The 16,956-nt window shown below is 37.4% G+C and overlaps 1 protein-coding gene across 2 annotated transcripts in view; it reads left to right on the plus strand.

Annotated features, from left to right (window-relative positions):
* Positions 1–11,648: 11,648 nt before the first annotated feature.
* The window catches only part of BMP5 (bone morphogenetic protein 5), a 55,734-nt gene continuing 50,426 nt past the window's right edge, over positions 11,649–16,956 (plus strand). Inside the window, exons 1-2 of one of the 2 annotated variants that reach the window (XM_018077816.1) lie at positions 11,719–11,889; positions 12,484–12,851. In XM_018077816.1, coding sequence (XP_017933305.1) covers positions 12,602–12,851 — 250 coding nt within the window. In that variant the 5' untranslated portion in view covers positions 11,719–11,889; positions 12,484–12,601. Of the gene's footprint in view, positions 12,852–16,956 lie in introns of both variants that reach the window. The other variant, XM_008921280.3, reaches the window with a different exon arrangement.

The following is a 16,956-nucleotide window of genomic DNA, read 5'->3' on the forward strand; positions in this document are numbered from 1 at the left end:
GGTGCAAACACTCTGGGTGTGATGCAACAAGCCATAAAAGCGTGTTCATAATTCGGAGTATTTGAGTTATCCTTTCAACTGATTAGCATATGATTGAGTGCTCTGCTGCAATGGGGCCAGAGTACATTTTACTGGTAGTTAGAATGAGTTTGCCTGTCTGCTGTAACACACACCTTTATATCTGACTCCACCCCTACGCAGGATGGAATTGGTAATTGTGGACAGTGGACAGGATTGTTATTGCATTAAATTGCCAGACAATGCTCAGACCATCCTCCAGTACTGCAAACACACACACAAAAAAAAAAAAAAAAAAAAAAAAAAAAAGAAAAAGAAGAAGAAGAAGAAGATAGGAATCATGGAACTGTGTTCTGTGAGTTAATAAAGAAAACAGGCCTGCTTCCACACTTCACATGAAGGGAAAATCTCCCACTGACTTAATTAGGTGCACTGCCTGACTAAGGCCTGCATGATTTGGCCAACATTTCCTATCATTCCAATGTTATGACAGAAGTCACCAGAACAATTCCAGCTGAGAAGAAGTTATGCTCCACAGTGCATTAGGAGAACAAATGGAAGATCACTGCAGAACCTGAGTATATATTGACAATAGCTAGTGATAGCACATAATCCTGTTACTCAGCTCCTGTTGAACTCTCAGATTTAATGACCCTTCTATTTATACATGACATGAGACAGAAAAGGTTTACTGTCAGGTAAGCAAAATTAAGCTTTTGCTCTAAGCTCTTGTACATTTTGTATAGGAAGCTCTGTTTTGACAAATCCTGTAAAAATAGCATTATATAACCAATAAAATACTCTTAGTACCTATTACAGATTTTCTGTTATTGATATCTGGTGGCAGAGATTTAGTTTCATTAGTTTCCCTATTTGTGTATCATTTTTGTAAGGCTAATATCTAATTCTGGTTTTCCAATAATAACTCCTAATAGTATTTTTTATTATCTCTCTTTTCTTCTTGAGTAGCCTAAATATTGACAATAACAGGTTCATATTGCAAAATGCTTCAAGAGGAAAAACTGTTGGTGATCAAAGACTTCTGTCTCTTGACCATAGAAGACAGAATTATACTTTATTTGCTTTTTATGACACATCTCCTTTTCTATAGGTTTTATTTCTGAAATACATGGGTTTTTTCAAATTTTTTTTGCTGCTTTTAAAAGGCCTTATATACTTCCTTGCTATAGCACAAAGTAACAAAGGTCTGCAGTCAAACACATACTCCTAGAGCAGAGAAACTAGATTAGAGATAGACTCTACTGGTTTCTGCTTTCACCTCGGTAAGCATCCTTTTCTGGGAATTGGAAAAAGGCTTCAAACACCATAAAACATGTGGAATTGATAAACATGATGTCAAGGCAATCAGTCTAGTCAGTTTGGATAAAGGATTCAGATGATGGGGCTGGAGTTTTTTTCCTTTTTTATTGTCACACACCAAGTTGGTTGTTGGTTCCTCTCATTTTCCGAGCAATGAAATATTGCTTGAGCTGCATTTGAAGGTGTTTTAATATACAGCCAAAGCAGAGAAAAAATTATGTGACTGAACCTACAGCAGCACCTACTGCAATAATTGTTCATTAGCAGTCCTCAAATCTACTGGCTTTTCTAAATCCTGTTGGTTGCACCCCACCCTGATTCCTTGCTCTCAGCTCCACAACCCTGCTTGGGAGGTGCTGGACACCTCTACCCCTGGACAACCTGAACAAAGGTTCTCCTTCCCTCCCATAGCAACAGCTGACTGGAACTTGCTTGAAATCTCACCTTGAAAGCTTCCCTCCTTTATCATGATTAAAAGCAGAGTACAAGTCAGCATCCAGAAAATGATCCACCACTGCCTGAAACAGATTTTGCTGTTCCTAGGGACCTCACAGGATCTAGGCTAGATATGGGCATCCTAGACTCAGATCCAGCGTTTCCAGTCATCCCACAGATTATTGCTTGTTCATCAGTTTTTCTGACAGCATTGTCACTGAAGCATGTTTTCCAGCCTTTTTTCCTCACACAGTTGAAATCAATGCCACCTAATAAATAGCTGGTGAAGAGTGATATTTGAGATATTTGAAACCTCAAATATAGATATTTGAGAAATATCTGTGGTATAATTTCTGTGTATTTTCTATCAATTTTCTTACTCTGTTTCTCCCTTTACTTTCTCATTACTTTGGATTTGTTCTCCAAGGACACAAAATAAAAACAAAAAATATTTTTTTCATTTTCATTCATGTGTTTGGCCAAAATTATAAGTCTTTGGTAATGTAATACTGATAACTGTTTCAGGACCCAAAAGAAAATCACAATACAAGTCCTCTTTTCTCTAGCTTTTTTTTTTATCTCCCCTGCCATGTAGTGGTAGATTACCTCCTATGATCTTTTCCCTCTGCTCCATTTGGAAGATCCAAAGGCAGTGAAGACTTGTTGAAGTTCCCCTTGGAAGGAGGCAAACTTCTGTAGGAGAAAGCAGAGAGAGATCTGCTGGTAAGGCTCACTCCTTTGTCTCTTTTCTTAGTCTGGAAGTGTGTTGGAGAAAAGAAAGGAAGTGACATAATTAACTTTGATAATCTCTCTGGTTGGTAGATAGTCCTGGAGGAAAATGACTGAATAGTGTTTGTTAGAACAGCATTGTTCTGAGGCCAAATAGAGAAAAAGAGACTGTGAACAATTCTTTCAGCTGAGTCTTTACTGTACTCAGTTCCAGTCAGGCATAGAAGAAAAATTAATAATTTGAGAAAAATATTCTGTTTGTCCTGAACTGCTTCCATTCATATGTTGTTTTCAGTTAAAAATGCTAAATGCTTCCATACATCTCATTTATACATGTGCCTGTTAAATTACAGCATATTAAGTTACACATATGCTCTTGTGACCTACTTAATTTTGTGCATATCAAGATCCTTCTCTGAATATCTAATTGCCTCCATGTTTTTTTCTGTCAAAATTAGGTACCTAGCACTTTTGGACCATACATGTAAAGAGCCGATGCCATTTGTCGCTGTTGGCTGTGGGAGATACACACTCCTGCAACATGAAGAACAACTGAAAGAAACCAAGAAACAAAGGCAAAGCCAGAAAACTGAGGGAGAATATTTGTAGCAGCAAGGGCTGCAGACGTAAAGGACAAGGATGAGGCAGGCAGGGCAGTGTGGGTGGCAGCGGCTGCTGAGGGTCTGCGGTGCTGAGAGGTGGCAGCAACCCATGTGGCATCACCCCACTGCCTGGCTGGCTCTCCCCCCACTGCTGACAAACAGCTGATGTTTCTCAGGCTACTGTGTGCCACTTTTTTTATTTACACAACATACAAGGAGCTTGTATGCAAGTAGGAAATACAGCTTGGTGCCAGGAATTGAAATTCAGTGTAGCATCTCAGCAGAGGCGCCACACGATGACATGATGCCCTTGTCAGAGCAGCATAGAGATGGTCTAAGTATTTTGGTATCTCTGGGTAACAGAGTCTGTAGTACCTGCCTAGGGCATTAGGAGAGCATCACCAAAGAACATGTTTTCTTACGGAAGGTCCACATGGTACAAATTTAGGCAGATAATACAGATGTTATATAATATTATACTTCTGAGAGACCTAAACTATAAACCTTTTCTGGTCATAGATGAGAGGAACAAAAGTCTCCATTAAAAAATATAGAACAACTGAAGTCATCAAAAGACAGTTAATAATGACCTATAAAATTCATGCAATCTTCCAGTCAAAAATATAAAATGTATTTTAAATATTTAACAAAGAAAGACTACTAGAGGCAAAAGTATCTTTTACAAGAGTGTCCTGGCAAGAGGGGCAGCATAACAGTCAATTATTACAAACAAAATCCAGGTTTCTTAATTAAAATACAAAATACTGGCTCTGCTGTGTAGCCTGTAATAAGTTATGTCCTGAGAAGACTGTAATTATGCTGGCGCCTGCTAGTGCTGCCATAGTTAAGTTTGTCACCATTTCCATTATAAACCCCATTTTTAAGCAATTTATAATGTAGCTATAAAACATGATTTTAGATTGTAACTTACTTGGAAAATAAATTCTTAGACTGAAAAGTTTCATTTCTTTCTTTCTTTTTTTTTTTTCTTAAATACAAATAATCTGTTTGGTCATCTTTATGTTTTTTTAGGAGAGCACTAAATAAGCCAGAAGTTTTATGATTTGTAAGCTTTCTGGCCATTCTGTAATATAAACATATTTTCTTTTTTCATCTTCATTAAGAGGATCAGTCACTGCTTAAAAGCAGAGAATTTTAGTTCTTTGAAGGACCATAAATACAAGAAAACAAACTTCACAATTCTTTACAGAATTAGTGAAGACTGATTAACTTTGAATTACGATGAAGAAATGAGAACTTAGTTTACCTTAGACCTCAGAATAAATCATTGCAAAATGTTTCTGCCATGAGATTGACCTTCCCTTTCCAGTCCCCTTCTCATGCCTGAGGAAGATGTGGTCAGAGCTGGAGGCAACAGCATCTCGAAGGTGGAAGCTTTCCTGGCAACCCGTTGCTTCTGCTTCTTCTAGAAAAGCTCATGGAAGTATACAGAAAATATCTGCCTGAAGTCACAAAAAATTCTCATTGATTTATCCCAGTGTACATTTTATCATCAAAAAGTGATAAACAGGAGAAAATAAACACAGAAGATATTGGGCATCTGCTCTGAGAAATCACTGTGAGAAGGTACACCTGATTAGGTTATGCAGAAATATATTTATCATGTGTATCATCTAATCTAAGCTATTAATGAACAAAATTCAGGATTTTTTTATGATTCAGTACTGTGTTTCTAGAGAGGCAGATATATTTTTGGATGAGTAGCACTGAACAACAAATAGCAAAACCTATGAAAATATCATTGTGAATCCTCTTCCCAAGGAAAAGACTGTTCTGCAGTCTCAGTCAGCATCTGTAGCTGTCTTATAATTTGCATGGTTTAACTAGAATTCCTTCAGGAAATATAGTTTTTTCCAGTTTAGAGGTCTAAATGCTAAGGAACAAGGACTGAAAGTAGTAAAGCTCAAGAAGCAAAAATGAAGCTCATATATCTCTTTCATGTTTAGATTAAAATGCAATTTCAGATGCTAAAGTTGCAATGTAAATCATGCTTCTCTTGCCAAAGCCTGCTTTACAAGAGATGTGGATTAGCGTATTTAAGATCATGCAGATCATGTTTTCAGGCCTCTGGCTACATAAAGGGTTTCTAGACCAGCAGCATAAACTGGCTTTTCACTTCATTCCTTTGCCTTGCCATCTTATCAAATTCTGGCTTGAACAGACTGCTGTAGTAAATACTGGTCATGGAGCAGATCATCTTCAGAGAATCGCACGGCACATACAGGACAACCAGGGCCTCTGGCCCAGCCAACAGGAGTTCATGAAATATAGGTCCAGCTTGACCAACCTGATCTTTTATGACCAGGTGACCCATCTAGTGGATGAGGGAATGGCTGTGGATATAGTCTACCTGGATATCAGTAAAGTCTTTGATACTGCCTCCCATGATATTCTTCTGGAGAAGCTGGCAGCCCACATCTTGGACAGGTGCGCTCTTTGCTGGATTAAAAACTGGCTGGATGGCCGGGCCCAGAGAGTGGTAGTGAACGGTGCTGCATCCAGTCGGCAGCTAGATATTAGTGGGTTTCCCAAGGTTCAGTATTGGGACCAGTCCTGTTCAAAATCTTCATCAGTGATCTGGATGGGAGGATAAGGGCACCCTCAGTCAGTTTGCCCCAAGTTGGGCAGGAACGCTGATCTGCTGGAGGGTAGAAAGGAGTTTAGACAGGCTGGATTGACGGACCAAGGCCAGTTGTATGAGGTTCAATAAGGCAAAGTGCCATGTCCTGCACTTGGGTCACAACAACCTCATGCAGTGCTACAGACTGGGGGACAAGTGGCTGGAAAGCTGCCTGACAGAAAGGGACCTGGGGGTGCTGGTTGACAGCCACTGAACATGAGCCAGCAGTGTGCACAGGCGGACAAGAAGGCCAAAGGCATCCTGACCTGTATCAGCAGTACTGTGGCCAGCAGGACCAGGGCAGTGTTTGTCCCCCTATACTCAGCAGTCGTGAGGCCACACCGAAACCCCCATGTTCAGTTTTAGGCCCTTCACTGCAAGAAAGACTTTGAGGTGTTAGAGTGAGTCTAAAGAAGGGCAACAGAGCTGGTGAAGGATCTGAAGCACAGGTCTTGTAAGGAGTGGCTAAGGGAGTTGGAGTTGTTCCGCCTGGAGAAAAGGAGTCTCAAGGGGGAATCTTATTACTCTCTGCAACTACCTCAAATGAGGCATGGGAGTTGGTCTCTCCTGCCAAGCAACAAGCAACAGGACAAGAGGAATACCTTTAAGTTGTGTCAGGGGGAGTTTAGATAAAAAAATTTCTTCACAGAAAAGACTGCCAGTCACTGAAAAAGTTGCTCCAGGGAAGCAGCTGAGACACCATCCCTGGAGGTATTTAACAGATGTGTAGATGTGGCACTTAGGGACAAGGTTTAGTGGTGGACTTGACAGTGCTGGGTTAGTGGTGATCTTGATGATCTTAGAGGTCTTTTCCAACCTAAATTATTTTATGATACTATGTAGAAAGATCAGTTAGCACATACCAAAGATTTTAGGGTGTGCATAATCTAGCAGTTGTCCCATGCACATCTTTTTCTTTCACAATCCTTCTCCAAGAGATTACTAGTCTCTCAAGGACTGCATAATTCATGGTAGTGCTTACTTTCAATTGAAAGTACTGGAGCAGCAGTTCCTTTTTTACTGCCTGAGAGGCCAGCTGATCTCTTACTAAAGGGGAAACTTTGCTAAACAAAGGAAGTAATTTTAAAAGAAGAAAATAACATCTGTCTACAGATATGTGGGGAGAGAAAGAAGAAACGTGAAAATGGAGATAGTGGGGGAAAAAAGATTTAAAGTTTAGAAAGCTGAAAAGAAAGTCCATGTGGGATCAGAGGCAGCATATCCAAGTGGCAGACTAAATGTAGAGAGACATAATGGGAGTAAGTATGGGGAAGTGAGGAAGAGTGTATATAAAATGAAGCACAGGAAAAAGGTATAAAACCCCCAAACTAATTTAGAGATTAAGACACTGCTGCATCACCCCTCTACCAGTAGAGGTGCTAAAGCCACGGCTATGGAACACAGTAGCAAAATGCTCAAGGGAAGAAGTAATTCCTATATTTAGATAGGTAGAGTATTTCACTATATGAACAATAGTGCAGTGTAGCTATCTAGAAGCCATCCATTTAGGAATTAATTTCTATCTGTATCTGTAGCTGAAAACAAAAAGACCTTCAGCAAGCGGCAGAAGAGGTTCCCTGAAAAAGCGCTGCAGCCAGTCTGGGAACAGCACAAGATACTTCTGGCCATGCAGCCAGAGAACAAGGAGACCAGCAGGTACCAGTTGGCAGCTGGGGCACAATAAAACCGTTCTACAAGCTGAGCCAAGAATAATCTTCTTTAAAAGTGCTTTGCTACTTACAAATGTTACTCTTGTCCAAGTGTTTTGTGTTTGCCTCAGCGCAGTTCCAGTCCTTTTTTTTTTTCTTTCTTTCTTTCTTTTTTTTTAAGATAATTAGAGGGTTATTGTAAACCAAAGGGGATTTCTGGGAGCTCTTTGGGTTTGTAAATCATGCAAATGACAACACTGTGATGTTGGATCATATTATTAATTGTATGTTTTGCAGTTCACATACTCTCAAGCATATGTGTGAAACAAGTTTTTCTTTTTTTTTTTTTTTCCCAGTTCTTGAGCACAGTAAGTTTCCAAAAAAGTTCTCAGGCAGATTGCTAAATTATTTTTCTCAATTTTCTTAATGTTAAAGAAAAGTATAATTTCAATGCTGCAGAGTATTCTGTGCTGATAGATTTACAACACTGTGCATGTACTATGAATAAAAAAACTTCACACATTATTATATTTAAAGCTGGAGCCCTTTCTGTAAAAAAGTGCTTACCTTCTAGGCTGATTTGTGATTTTCCCTGAGGTTCTGTAAACCTGGATGAAAAACTCTTTTGCTACAAGAAACCGTTTGGTAACTGAATAAATAACACTATAATCTAAGTATTGAACACTTCCACACAGCGTGTTATTTAGCAAAGCATTCCTCTTCCTGCAGCATAAAATGGAAATACTCTCTCTATAAATAAATAATACCCTGAATATTATATCAATATGCAACATTTACAAACATGACAATTTATGCCTCAACTGCCAATTTCTGCAGCTAATTCTACCAATTTTCACACTGTGTCCATTACAAATGGAATTCCCTTTGCATTAGGAGGCACATCTTTCATTGATTCAGAAAAATATATTTGTGTTTCTTTCTTACGTTGGTAGGGTGACAATACAATTGTCATACAACATCTAGCCCAATAAAACAAAATAAAGAACTAAGAGGAAGCTATCATACAGGTTTTGTTGATTGGACATTTGGAACGTCCAGACATATACATGTCCAAAGGCTAAAATTTACACCTCATGCAGTCTATATGACTGTAAATCTGACTTAGATACAGGTAGTATAACAGTGTTGCCAAACTGTGGTGTCAGTGTCGCATTTTTGCGCCAGGAGGAGTCCAAACTACTTGCTTTCTTTTTGCTGGGGAATCTGCAGTTTTAACCACTAATTATTCTGCTCTCATGAAAACTTTTTATAAAAGTCTTTCTCCATGTACTTTTTGCAACAATAGCCATGCAGAGACATAACAAGGACAGACTTAAACATTTTTAATGCTAGATCATCTGTTGATGCATAATATTGATCTGAATGCCAAATTTAGCTGGTCATTAAGAAGGGAAAGAGCCAGCAGAATCATTCAGAAACCTGAGCGTGCATAGGTTTCTGATTTAGACTGCAAATGTCTTAAAGAACTTCTACATTTTAGTCTATTTTGTTAAATAGTTGCAGAGAATCTTTACTGTGGGGAATCACGCTCAGCTGATGTGATATTGAGAACAGGAGGGATTCTGCCCTCAGTAGCTATCTGCTGATTTTTGTGTATTTTTGAGTAGTGGGCATTACCCACGAAAACACTTTCACCTTCAATGATTAGAGTGACCTGCTGGGTAGCTTTTCTTCTCATCATTTTTTTTCACCAATTTTTTTCACTATTACAGTGAATGGTGATCCATTGGAATCTGAGATTGGCAAGATCTGGATTCCCAGGTTTCATTACTTCCCTTATGATGTTTGCTCTGACATTGCTTAGGTTAATACAAATGTAGTGAGCTCTGAATTCACTCACCATGTGCATTCATGCCACATTGTTTAAGAAATCATGCAGCTGCTTCCTGTCTCGCTCTGCCAGGGGTGCCTACACGGTGCTCTGCTGCTTTCCTGCCTCTGAGACCCTGTTCTCCAGGTGCTGCTGTGTCAGATATCTGCCCCTAATGGGAGCTCACTTCTGGAGGAATTTTAGTCTTCCTTTTCTTTTTAAAGGACTGGATAAGGGCTGGCGAGGTGATTTCTTATGTTACTATCAGGTTGAGCATCTGGGGAAGAAAGAAGTTCTGTCTCTGTGTATCTTGACATGTTGGAATTCTATTTTTTTCTTTAGAAGTATGTTGTTTCATGTTGGAAATGCAAAATAGAATATATGAGCAATTGCAGATACCTTTCATTTCTTTAGCAAAGACTTTCAGTTTTAGAGCTTTCTCTCCCCTGTATAAAATAATCATGCTAACAATGAGTGTTTATGAAACAGTGGTTTATAAAAAAGGACGTTGTATTTATATTAATGAAAATTTCTTATTTTTGTATTCCAATCAAGGATATTTAGTGTCTCAGTGTAGGGTAGGTTAATGTAAAATAAATCCTTTGTTTTTAGGTTACTTGTTTAGTTGTGGCTATGTCAAAAAATAACAGGAGCTGTTTTCATGGAACATATGATTACTAGTTTATATGTGTTCTTATTCAGTTTCTGTCTGGAAAGATGTTTACTACATAAAAGCATCCTCAAACTTGAGGGCATTTTTTGGCTTTTTTAATGCAAAAAAGATTAACTAAATGTGGACCTCTAGACACTCTAGTGGGACAATATAGGAAGTTTCTCTAGCTGGAAATTCTGATGGACTGAGGACTTAAATCCTCTGAGCAATCAATCCATTGGCTTTTACAAATGCTTAGGGAAAAATGGAAATATATTGCTGGAAAAGAGGAAGAAACCTTGTTGCAGGATATGTGATGGCCAAATTCAAAAAAGACATATGTTTGGTGAAGTCTTATGTACCATTGGAATTGTCTGAGCAGAGCAAGTGAAAGGAAGAAAAAAAACAGAAAATAATACTTTTCTTATAACAAATGGATTTTAATGGAAAACCTCAATGAGGAAAGAAAATGTGTTCTGATTGTGATTGCTCTTCTGCTGAGGAGAGCAAGACTTTTGCTAAATAGCTTCTTAACTTTAGTGTTAATTCAGCAGGTCTAGTATGAGAGAAATCCTTCCTTGGGAGAAGCATTGTTTCATTACATGTGCTGATTTATGACAGAGAATCAGCTGTATTTTAATGATGTCTGAACTAGACTGTAAATATAAACTAGGACTCGCAAATATGAGAAAAACTCATTTGTGGTCAATGTACTAGATAAATTGTTCCTTGCTTCTTAGGGTGTGACTATACTTGCTGTCACACTCCTAAGTTTACTCAAGAATTGCGTGATTTGCTGAGTAGGTGTCATGTAAGGGAAAACCTGATGGGACGGATTTTATATACCTGTTTTTTTCCCCAGTGTCATGTTGACAAAAATCTTTTCTGTTCCTTTTTTCTCCCCTTCATCAAAGAAAATCCCCTCAAGGCTAAAGGCAAATCATAGGAGGAAGGAAAATGACCACCAATAATCTTAGCAGTATGAAATTCATCATGGTGATTTTGTTTCAGTGAGAAGAAAACACCAGTTACTGGCTGTCAAAAAATGCTAAGTCGAACCTTAACTTCATGGGCAGCAGCTTTAAAATCTATTTAATATTTTTATTTCTTCAGTTAAGCTGTTTCCTTCTCCAGTAAATAGCAGGCTATGGGATTAAATCCTAGCTTTTGACATTTACTGGGAAATGTAGTATAACAATTTATGAGTAAAAATGTACTTTGAATAAATTATCATTGCAAATTACAGTTTATGAACGTTGTGACTATACCATTATTACAACATTGGCTGTGCACAATTTGAAATCTTGCTTGCTGAATAAATTTGTTTCATTCAGATTGCATTCCCAACATTTTTAGAAAAGAATGAATCAAGCCTCACCAACAAAATTTCCCACAGAATTTACTAAAAAATTCACCTTTGTTTGCTAAACTTATCTAAAACATAAACATTTCTTGGATTAGTGAGATGCTATTTTAGTCTGTTATTGAAGTTTACTAAACTGTAGACTCATAAGAAGACTCACAAGAGCTTTTGTATTATGCCATGCTTTTAGCTATCCATATGTCTTAAAATTGTTACAGTTAAAATTGATTCTGCAAGCTGTTAGGAAAGAAACAACCAGTAGCCAAAATTAGGTATATTACTGTAAGCTGGGGAGGGAGAGAGAGATTTAAAGCTCTGTCTGGCAAGAGAAGGGTTAAGGACTTTTTTGCTATACTCGTTTCAAATTACAATGAGAAGCCTCTTCTTTCCCAGCAGGGTTGTGCTTACATTAGTCTTTAGATCTCTCTTGAAGAGAGCTGTTATATTTGTGCCTGCTACAGTTGGAAATAACAGTTCAGAAGCTGAAAAGGCTTGAATGGATTTACGGAAGGTTATTTTTTGCGAGTAAATTCATGGCAACACATTAATTTGATTAGTACATGCTTTAGAATTACTTTACACTCAAGCGATTCAAACGATGTTAAACTTATCACCAGGCTGCTGGACAAACATGTGTTACACCACCAAGGTACAGATCAAGACAAATCTGTGACTCAGGATTTTATCTTGGGAAGAGCGCAAGGTGTACGAAGAACTCAGAATAACAAGGGAAGATAACTCTGGGAACTACAATGTGTCAGAAGAACAGCTCTTGCTAATACAGCTCCCCACCAAAGACCTGGTTATCTAAGGTTTATATAGGAATGCCTAGGTCAGCTGACAAAATACTGGTCTTCTGCTCCATAAATGCAGAAAAACCGATAACAACAGTGGAAAATTGGAAGTCTGAATTTCAGCTTTCTTAGAAATAACTGCAACCTGACACATTCCATAATATTTAAACAGGGTGGGGGGAGAGGAATCACCAAAGATGTTACGTTTAGAGATGACATTGACATGAAGAATAGGTAAATTTTGTTTTTCAGCTACTGGGAAAGCAGACCTCATAGGAACTCAGAACAAGTAGCAGAAAAGATTTTTTTTCTTTGTTCTTTTTCTTTTCAAAGATGAACCTAACTGCACTCAAAGCTTTCGTGGGCTTGCTCTGGAATTGCTGGGTTCTGGTGGGTCACGCACAGGGAGGTTTAGGAGACAATCATGTCCATTCGAGTTTTATTTACAGGAGGCTGCGGAACCACGAGAGAAGGGAGATTCAGAGAGAGATTCTCTCTATCCTGGGTTTACCTCACAGACCCAGACCATTTTCACCAGGAAAGCAGGCTTCTTCTGCACCCCTCTTCATGCTGGACCTGTATAATGCCATGACAAATGAAGAGAATACTGAGGAGCTGGAGTATTCACTAAAGGGATCAATGGCAGGGGAGAGCAGAGGGATACAGAAAGGATACCGTGCCTCTCCAAATGGATATTCACGGAGAATACAATTATCTCGCATGATCCCCCTGACCACACAGAATCCTCCCTTAGCCAGCCTGCACGACACCAACTTTCTGAATGATGCTGACATGGTCATGAGCTTTGTCAATTTAGGTACGTGTAATTTTTTTTTGTTTCTACTCTCTTTGACAAACTGTTCGCTAGATCTTGTGAGGGGCAAACCTCCCGGCCAGACTGTAACCTGTTCTAAAACGGCAGGATCAGGCCCGGGCTGCTGTGCCACTGGTAAAAGAAAAATCGTACTGATGGTGAAGTAGCTACGTTGTAGGTGGCCATGGAAAAAGGATTTTTCTCACTGTTTATATAAAGTCAGTTTCTATAACTCCCCTCTGCTGGCTTCTGTTTTCTTTCTTTCATTGATGTAATGAAAATTCTAGCCTTAGGCCAACTAACTCCTTTTTTTTTTGTAATCTCAAAAAATCAAACGCTTATGCCTATTGCTCAGTTATTTCCCCCACTGTTTTCCTTAAAGCTCACACACGAACAAGCATCAGTTATTAATATTTTAAAGCCTAGAAAATCATGAAAAGGGAAAAGTTAAGCCATTTAAAAAAAAAATTCTTAGGTTATTTAGTGGTTTTTTTTCTGTTGGTTAGAGTCAGAGTTTTATTATCTTTTCAGCTGGATGGCTGGATTTTAAATGATCTGTTGCTGTTTCTTTGTTATTTCTATTTAATAACTACAGACTGTATTTTATTATACTGCCATGGTGCTCAGAGTCTGCAATGGTTCTTATTTTCTGTGTCATAAATAAATTAAATAACAAGTAAAGTATTAAACACCAGAAACATGCAAGCAAAAAATGCTTTTGAAAATTATATCAATTCAGACACAAAACCTGATAAAACTAAATTAGATTGTCTTCTGAGTATAATAAACATGCTTACCAGTTACAGTGTAGTTAAAAAAAGCAACTACAGATCTCTTTACTAAAAGGCAACTTAAATCTCATTTAGAAAGCTGCAAATAATTCATGGAATGCATTTACTGTTTTTATAACTGTTTTAAATGCTGCAGGACTCATAAATTTGGCTAAAAAACCCTTCTCGTTTGACCTGAACAGCAAGAAATTTAATTGAAATCTTGAATTTTCTCAATAAACTGGTACAAAATCTGATGAACTCTTGTTTTCCAGGATAATACTTTCACTACAACAGTACATGTTCCAAAATACTTTCAGATTATCACACACATTCTGTACCTTTTATGTCTATCATGTCTTTGATCCTTGCTGCAGAATTAAAAATGTTCCCAAACACTAAAATGCTCAATAATTTAAATTTCTAGGAAAGTGACACACTACAGTTTAGTTCTCGTATTAATAAAATCACTTTTCATTAATTTTTTGGCAGATAAGGCGGTGTTCAATTTTGAGATCTTTTTCCTTAAGGGTAACATGCATCCACACCTCTAAATACATTTGCTTCTTGTTCTCGCTCCTGAAATAGCAGACTAGGAAAAAATGGAAACTGTTTTTTTTGAAAATGTGTTCCTTGTCCTTAAGAAACAGTTACATATTACCCATGAATTACTTTTAAGTCAACATTGCATGCCTCAATTTACTCAGAGTATCTGGAGTCAGCTGAATTTAAAATGGCAACATAATACAGGAAAATAGGAAATGCTCTGATCTCCGCAGCATTAGTCAAGGCGCTGATTCTGCAAAAATTTTCCTTGTGTGTCCTGAGAAATACCCTCTGTAAATATGTCGCAGAGCATTCAAACAGCAGCCCTGAGGACTATTTACATGGGACCCCGCCTTTGATTTCACAAAATGTCTTTTATTTCAAGAGGACTTCTTCCAGTGAATAAGTAGAAGTCTCTGAAGCTCAGTGTCAGATATGTCCTAGGCTGATCCTTCTGCACTTCCTCAGGCACAATGCAGGTTTCCACTGAGTGTCTTACCTTGGGTGGGAAATTTCTAATATTTGACTCATTTTTTTGGGAAGCCAGTATTGCCTTAAGAAAGTAATTCTGAGAAGCTAAAGCACATCTTATGTTTCTAAACGGTGAAAACTGGGGGTAAGATGCTGTATTTTTCAAGTGATTAATAGACACCATTAACTTATAAGAAAATACTGTGTAAATGTCAGGTTTTATTCAGCATCTGTAAAATTAAAACGTGTCTCAGCTCTAAGTTAGTCTAAATCCTAATTCACTTTAAATGCCCTTCCATGCTTGTTGGATATTGTGGTTTATCACACATTCTGCCATGTAACGTGTAAAAAATATTGATGACCAATATAGATTAGCTTCAACATTTTTATTAAACAATCCTATGTTTCAGTATAATTAACATTAAAATGAAGTAAATCACGGAACTAAGTGATCATTTTATATGATTTATGCAGTATAAGGTTGTGACAGATGAGGGCAAGCTCTTTTAATGTAGAATGGGGAAAAATATGCAGTGATAAGTGAATGCTAACGCTGTACCTTAAAATCAATAAATGCTGATGCAGCATAGTAATAACTCAACTGGTTTTAGATTTGAAGCCTTGGTCAACTTGCATCAACTTAATGTGCTCTGAAAATAGTATTCACCGTGTTCATACTTGCACACAATTAATTACAGAAGGTGTAATTATAAAACTCTATTAATCATCATGATATTTTAAATTGAAACTTTTGTATATAGTTGTAGCCAGTTATAACAATTTAAGACATATGTGCTAAAACAATAACTATGTAGCTGAGATGTTAGATAGGAATTATTAAGCACAAAATTGAAAAGACTGAATAAGATTAAAACGTAAAGTAAAAAAATAGACAAGGACAAATAATTTTATATTAAAGAATAAAAAATGAAACTTATATGCTAATTTTGATTAAAAATCAAGCTGTCAGAGTTGCAACTGCCTCACTTTCAAAAAAAAATTAGAAAATAATCATCAAGGGAACTGCAATCATAATTCTGTCAAGCAATCAGGGAGAAAAATAAGAATGCATTTACTTCTCCTGAAGTTAAAATTGTAAACACCTGTTCTTTCTACTGGAATTTATATCAGAATTTCCATCTCTTTCTTTCTTGAAAGATACAACAAGACAGAGATTATGTCTTGTCCTGTGTTTTGTATAAGACCGTGTGTGTTGGCAACTCTCCATAAATATTGATGAGTGTAACAGAGGAGTTAACTGGGTTTGGTCCAGCAGTCAAAGAATAAATCCTCCACTAAACACACTGGGGTTTTCAAAGATCTGATTATATCACCTACAAATTCAGAACTTTGTTTTCTTCACTGGCTGTTTTTTTATCCTGTTATTATATTTTATTATATTATTGCAAAGCCCTGACTGTTTAGAGTTCTGGCATCTTCTTTTTGGCTGGTCTCCCAAAATGACATATATAGGATACCCTGTTCCTCAGAGAACAGGCAAATAATATTCATGTAGTCCTACTCACTTTTCCACTCACTCAAAATTTAGTAAGGGAAGGACTTTTCTAAGATAAATGTTAGTGTTCCCACTCTTCACCTCTCACCGAAAGAGGGGGATTTAATAAAAAAACATGTACACATCTGAAGCTGGGAGAAACAGCAGCACTTTTGTAAACTACATTTAAACATTTCAAATATTGATTTTTCCATTGTTGTCAAAGTGATCATTAAATCCACTATGCTTAAGTGTTCCTTTTCATGCAATTCAAATGGTCTGTATTTTCATTTGTTTACAACACATCTGTCAATTTTTCTTCTAGCAGATTGTTTCATTAGATAAGCAAGTCTATTTGCTTTCTTCACATGTTCCTGTTAATTGATATGAACCTTCTATAAAATAGGGGATAAATACATACAAGTTTTGTGGTTTTCTGTTATGTTTTCTTTCTTAGCATATAAAATTAATCTTAAAAACATGAAATAAAATTTGTGACCCTGCCCTACATATGCTAAGAAGGATACGATATTATTGAGGTTTTTAAAGTAACTGGTACGCTCCAGAAAGACAGCTTTTCTTCTTCACACATAATGTGACTCCACAATCATGTAATCCTCAAGACACATGTGCTGCATTCAGTTCTTAAATCAGACGCTGAAATCAATGGAAATTTTGGTCTGAGGCGCAGAGGGCTGTTCATATTTCTCCATCTTCTCTACCCCAAGTTTGTACACTGTCTTAAAGTTCACATTCTTTTTTAAAACCTGAATCACTAAGCAAATACATAAATTCAAAAGATTTACAACCCATTGTGTACACTGGA

Source organism: Manacus vitellinus, unplaced genomic scaffold (assembly GCF_001715985.3).
Source record: "Manacus vitellinus isolate BGI_N305 unplaced genomic scaffold, ASM171598v3 scaffold_4_pilon, whole genome shotgun sequence".
In the NCBI taxonomy this organism is placed as follows: domain Eukaryota; kingdom Metazoa; phylum Chordata; class Aves; order Passeriformes; family Pipridae; genus Manacus; species Manacus vitellinus.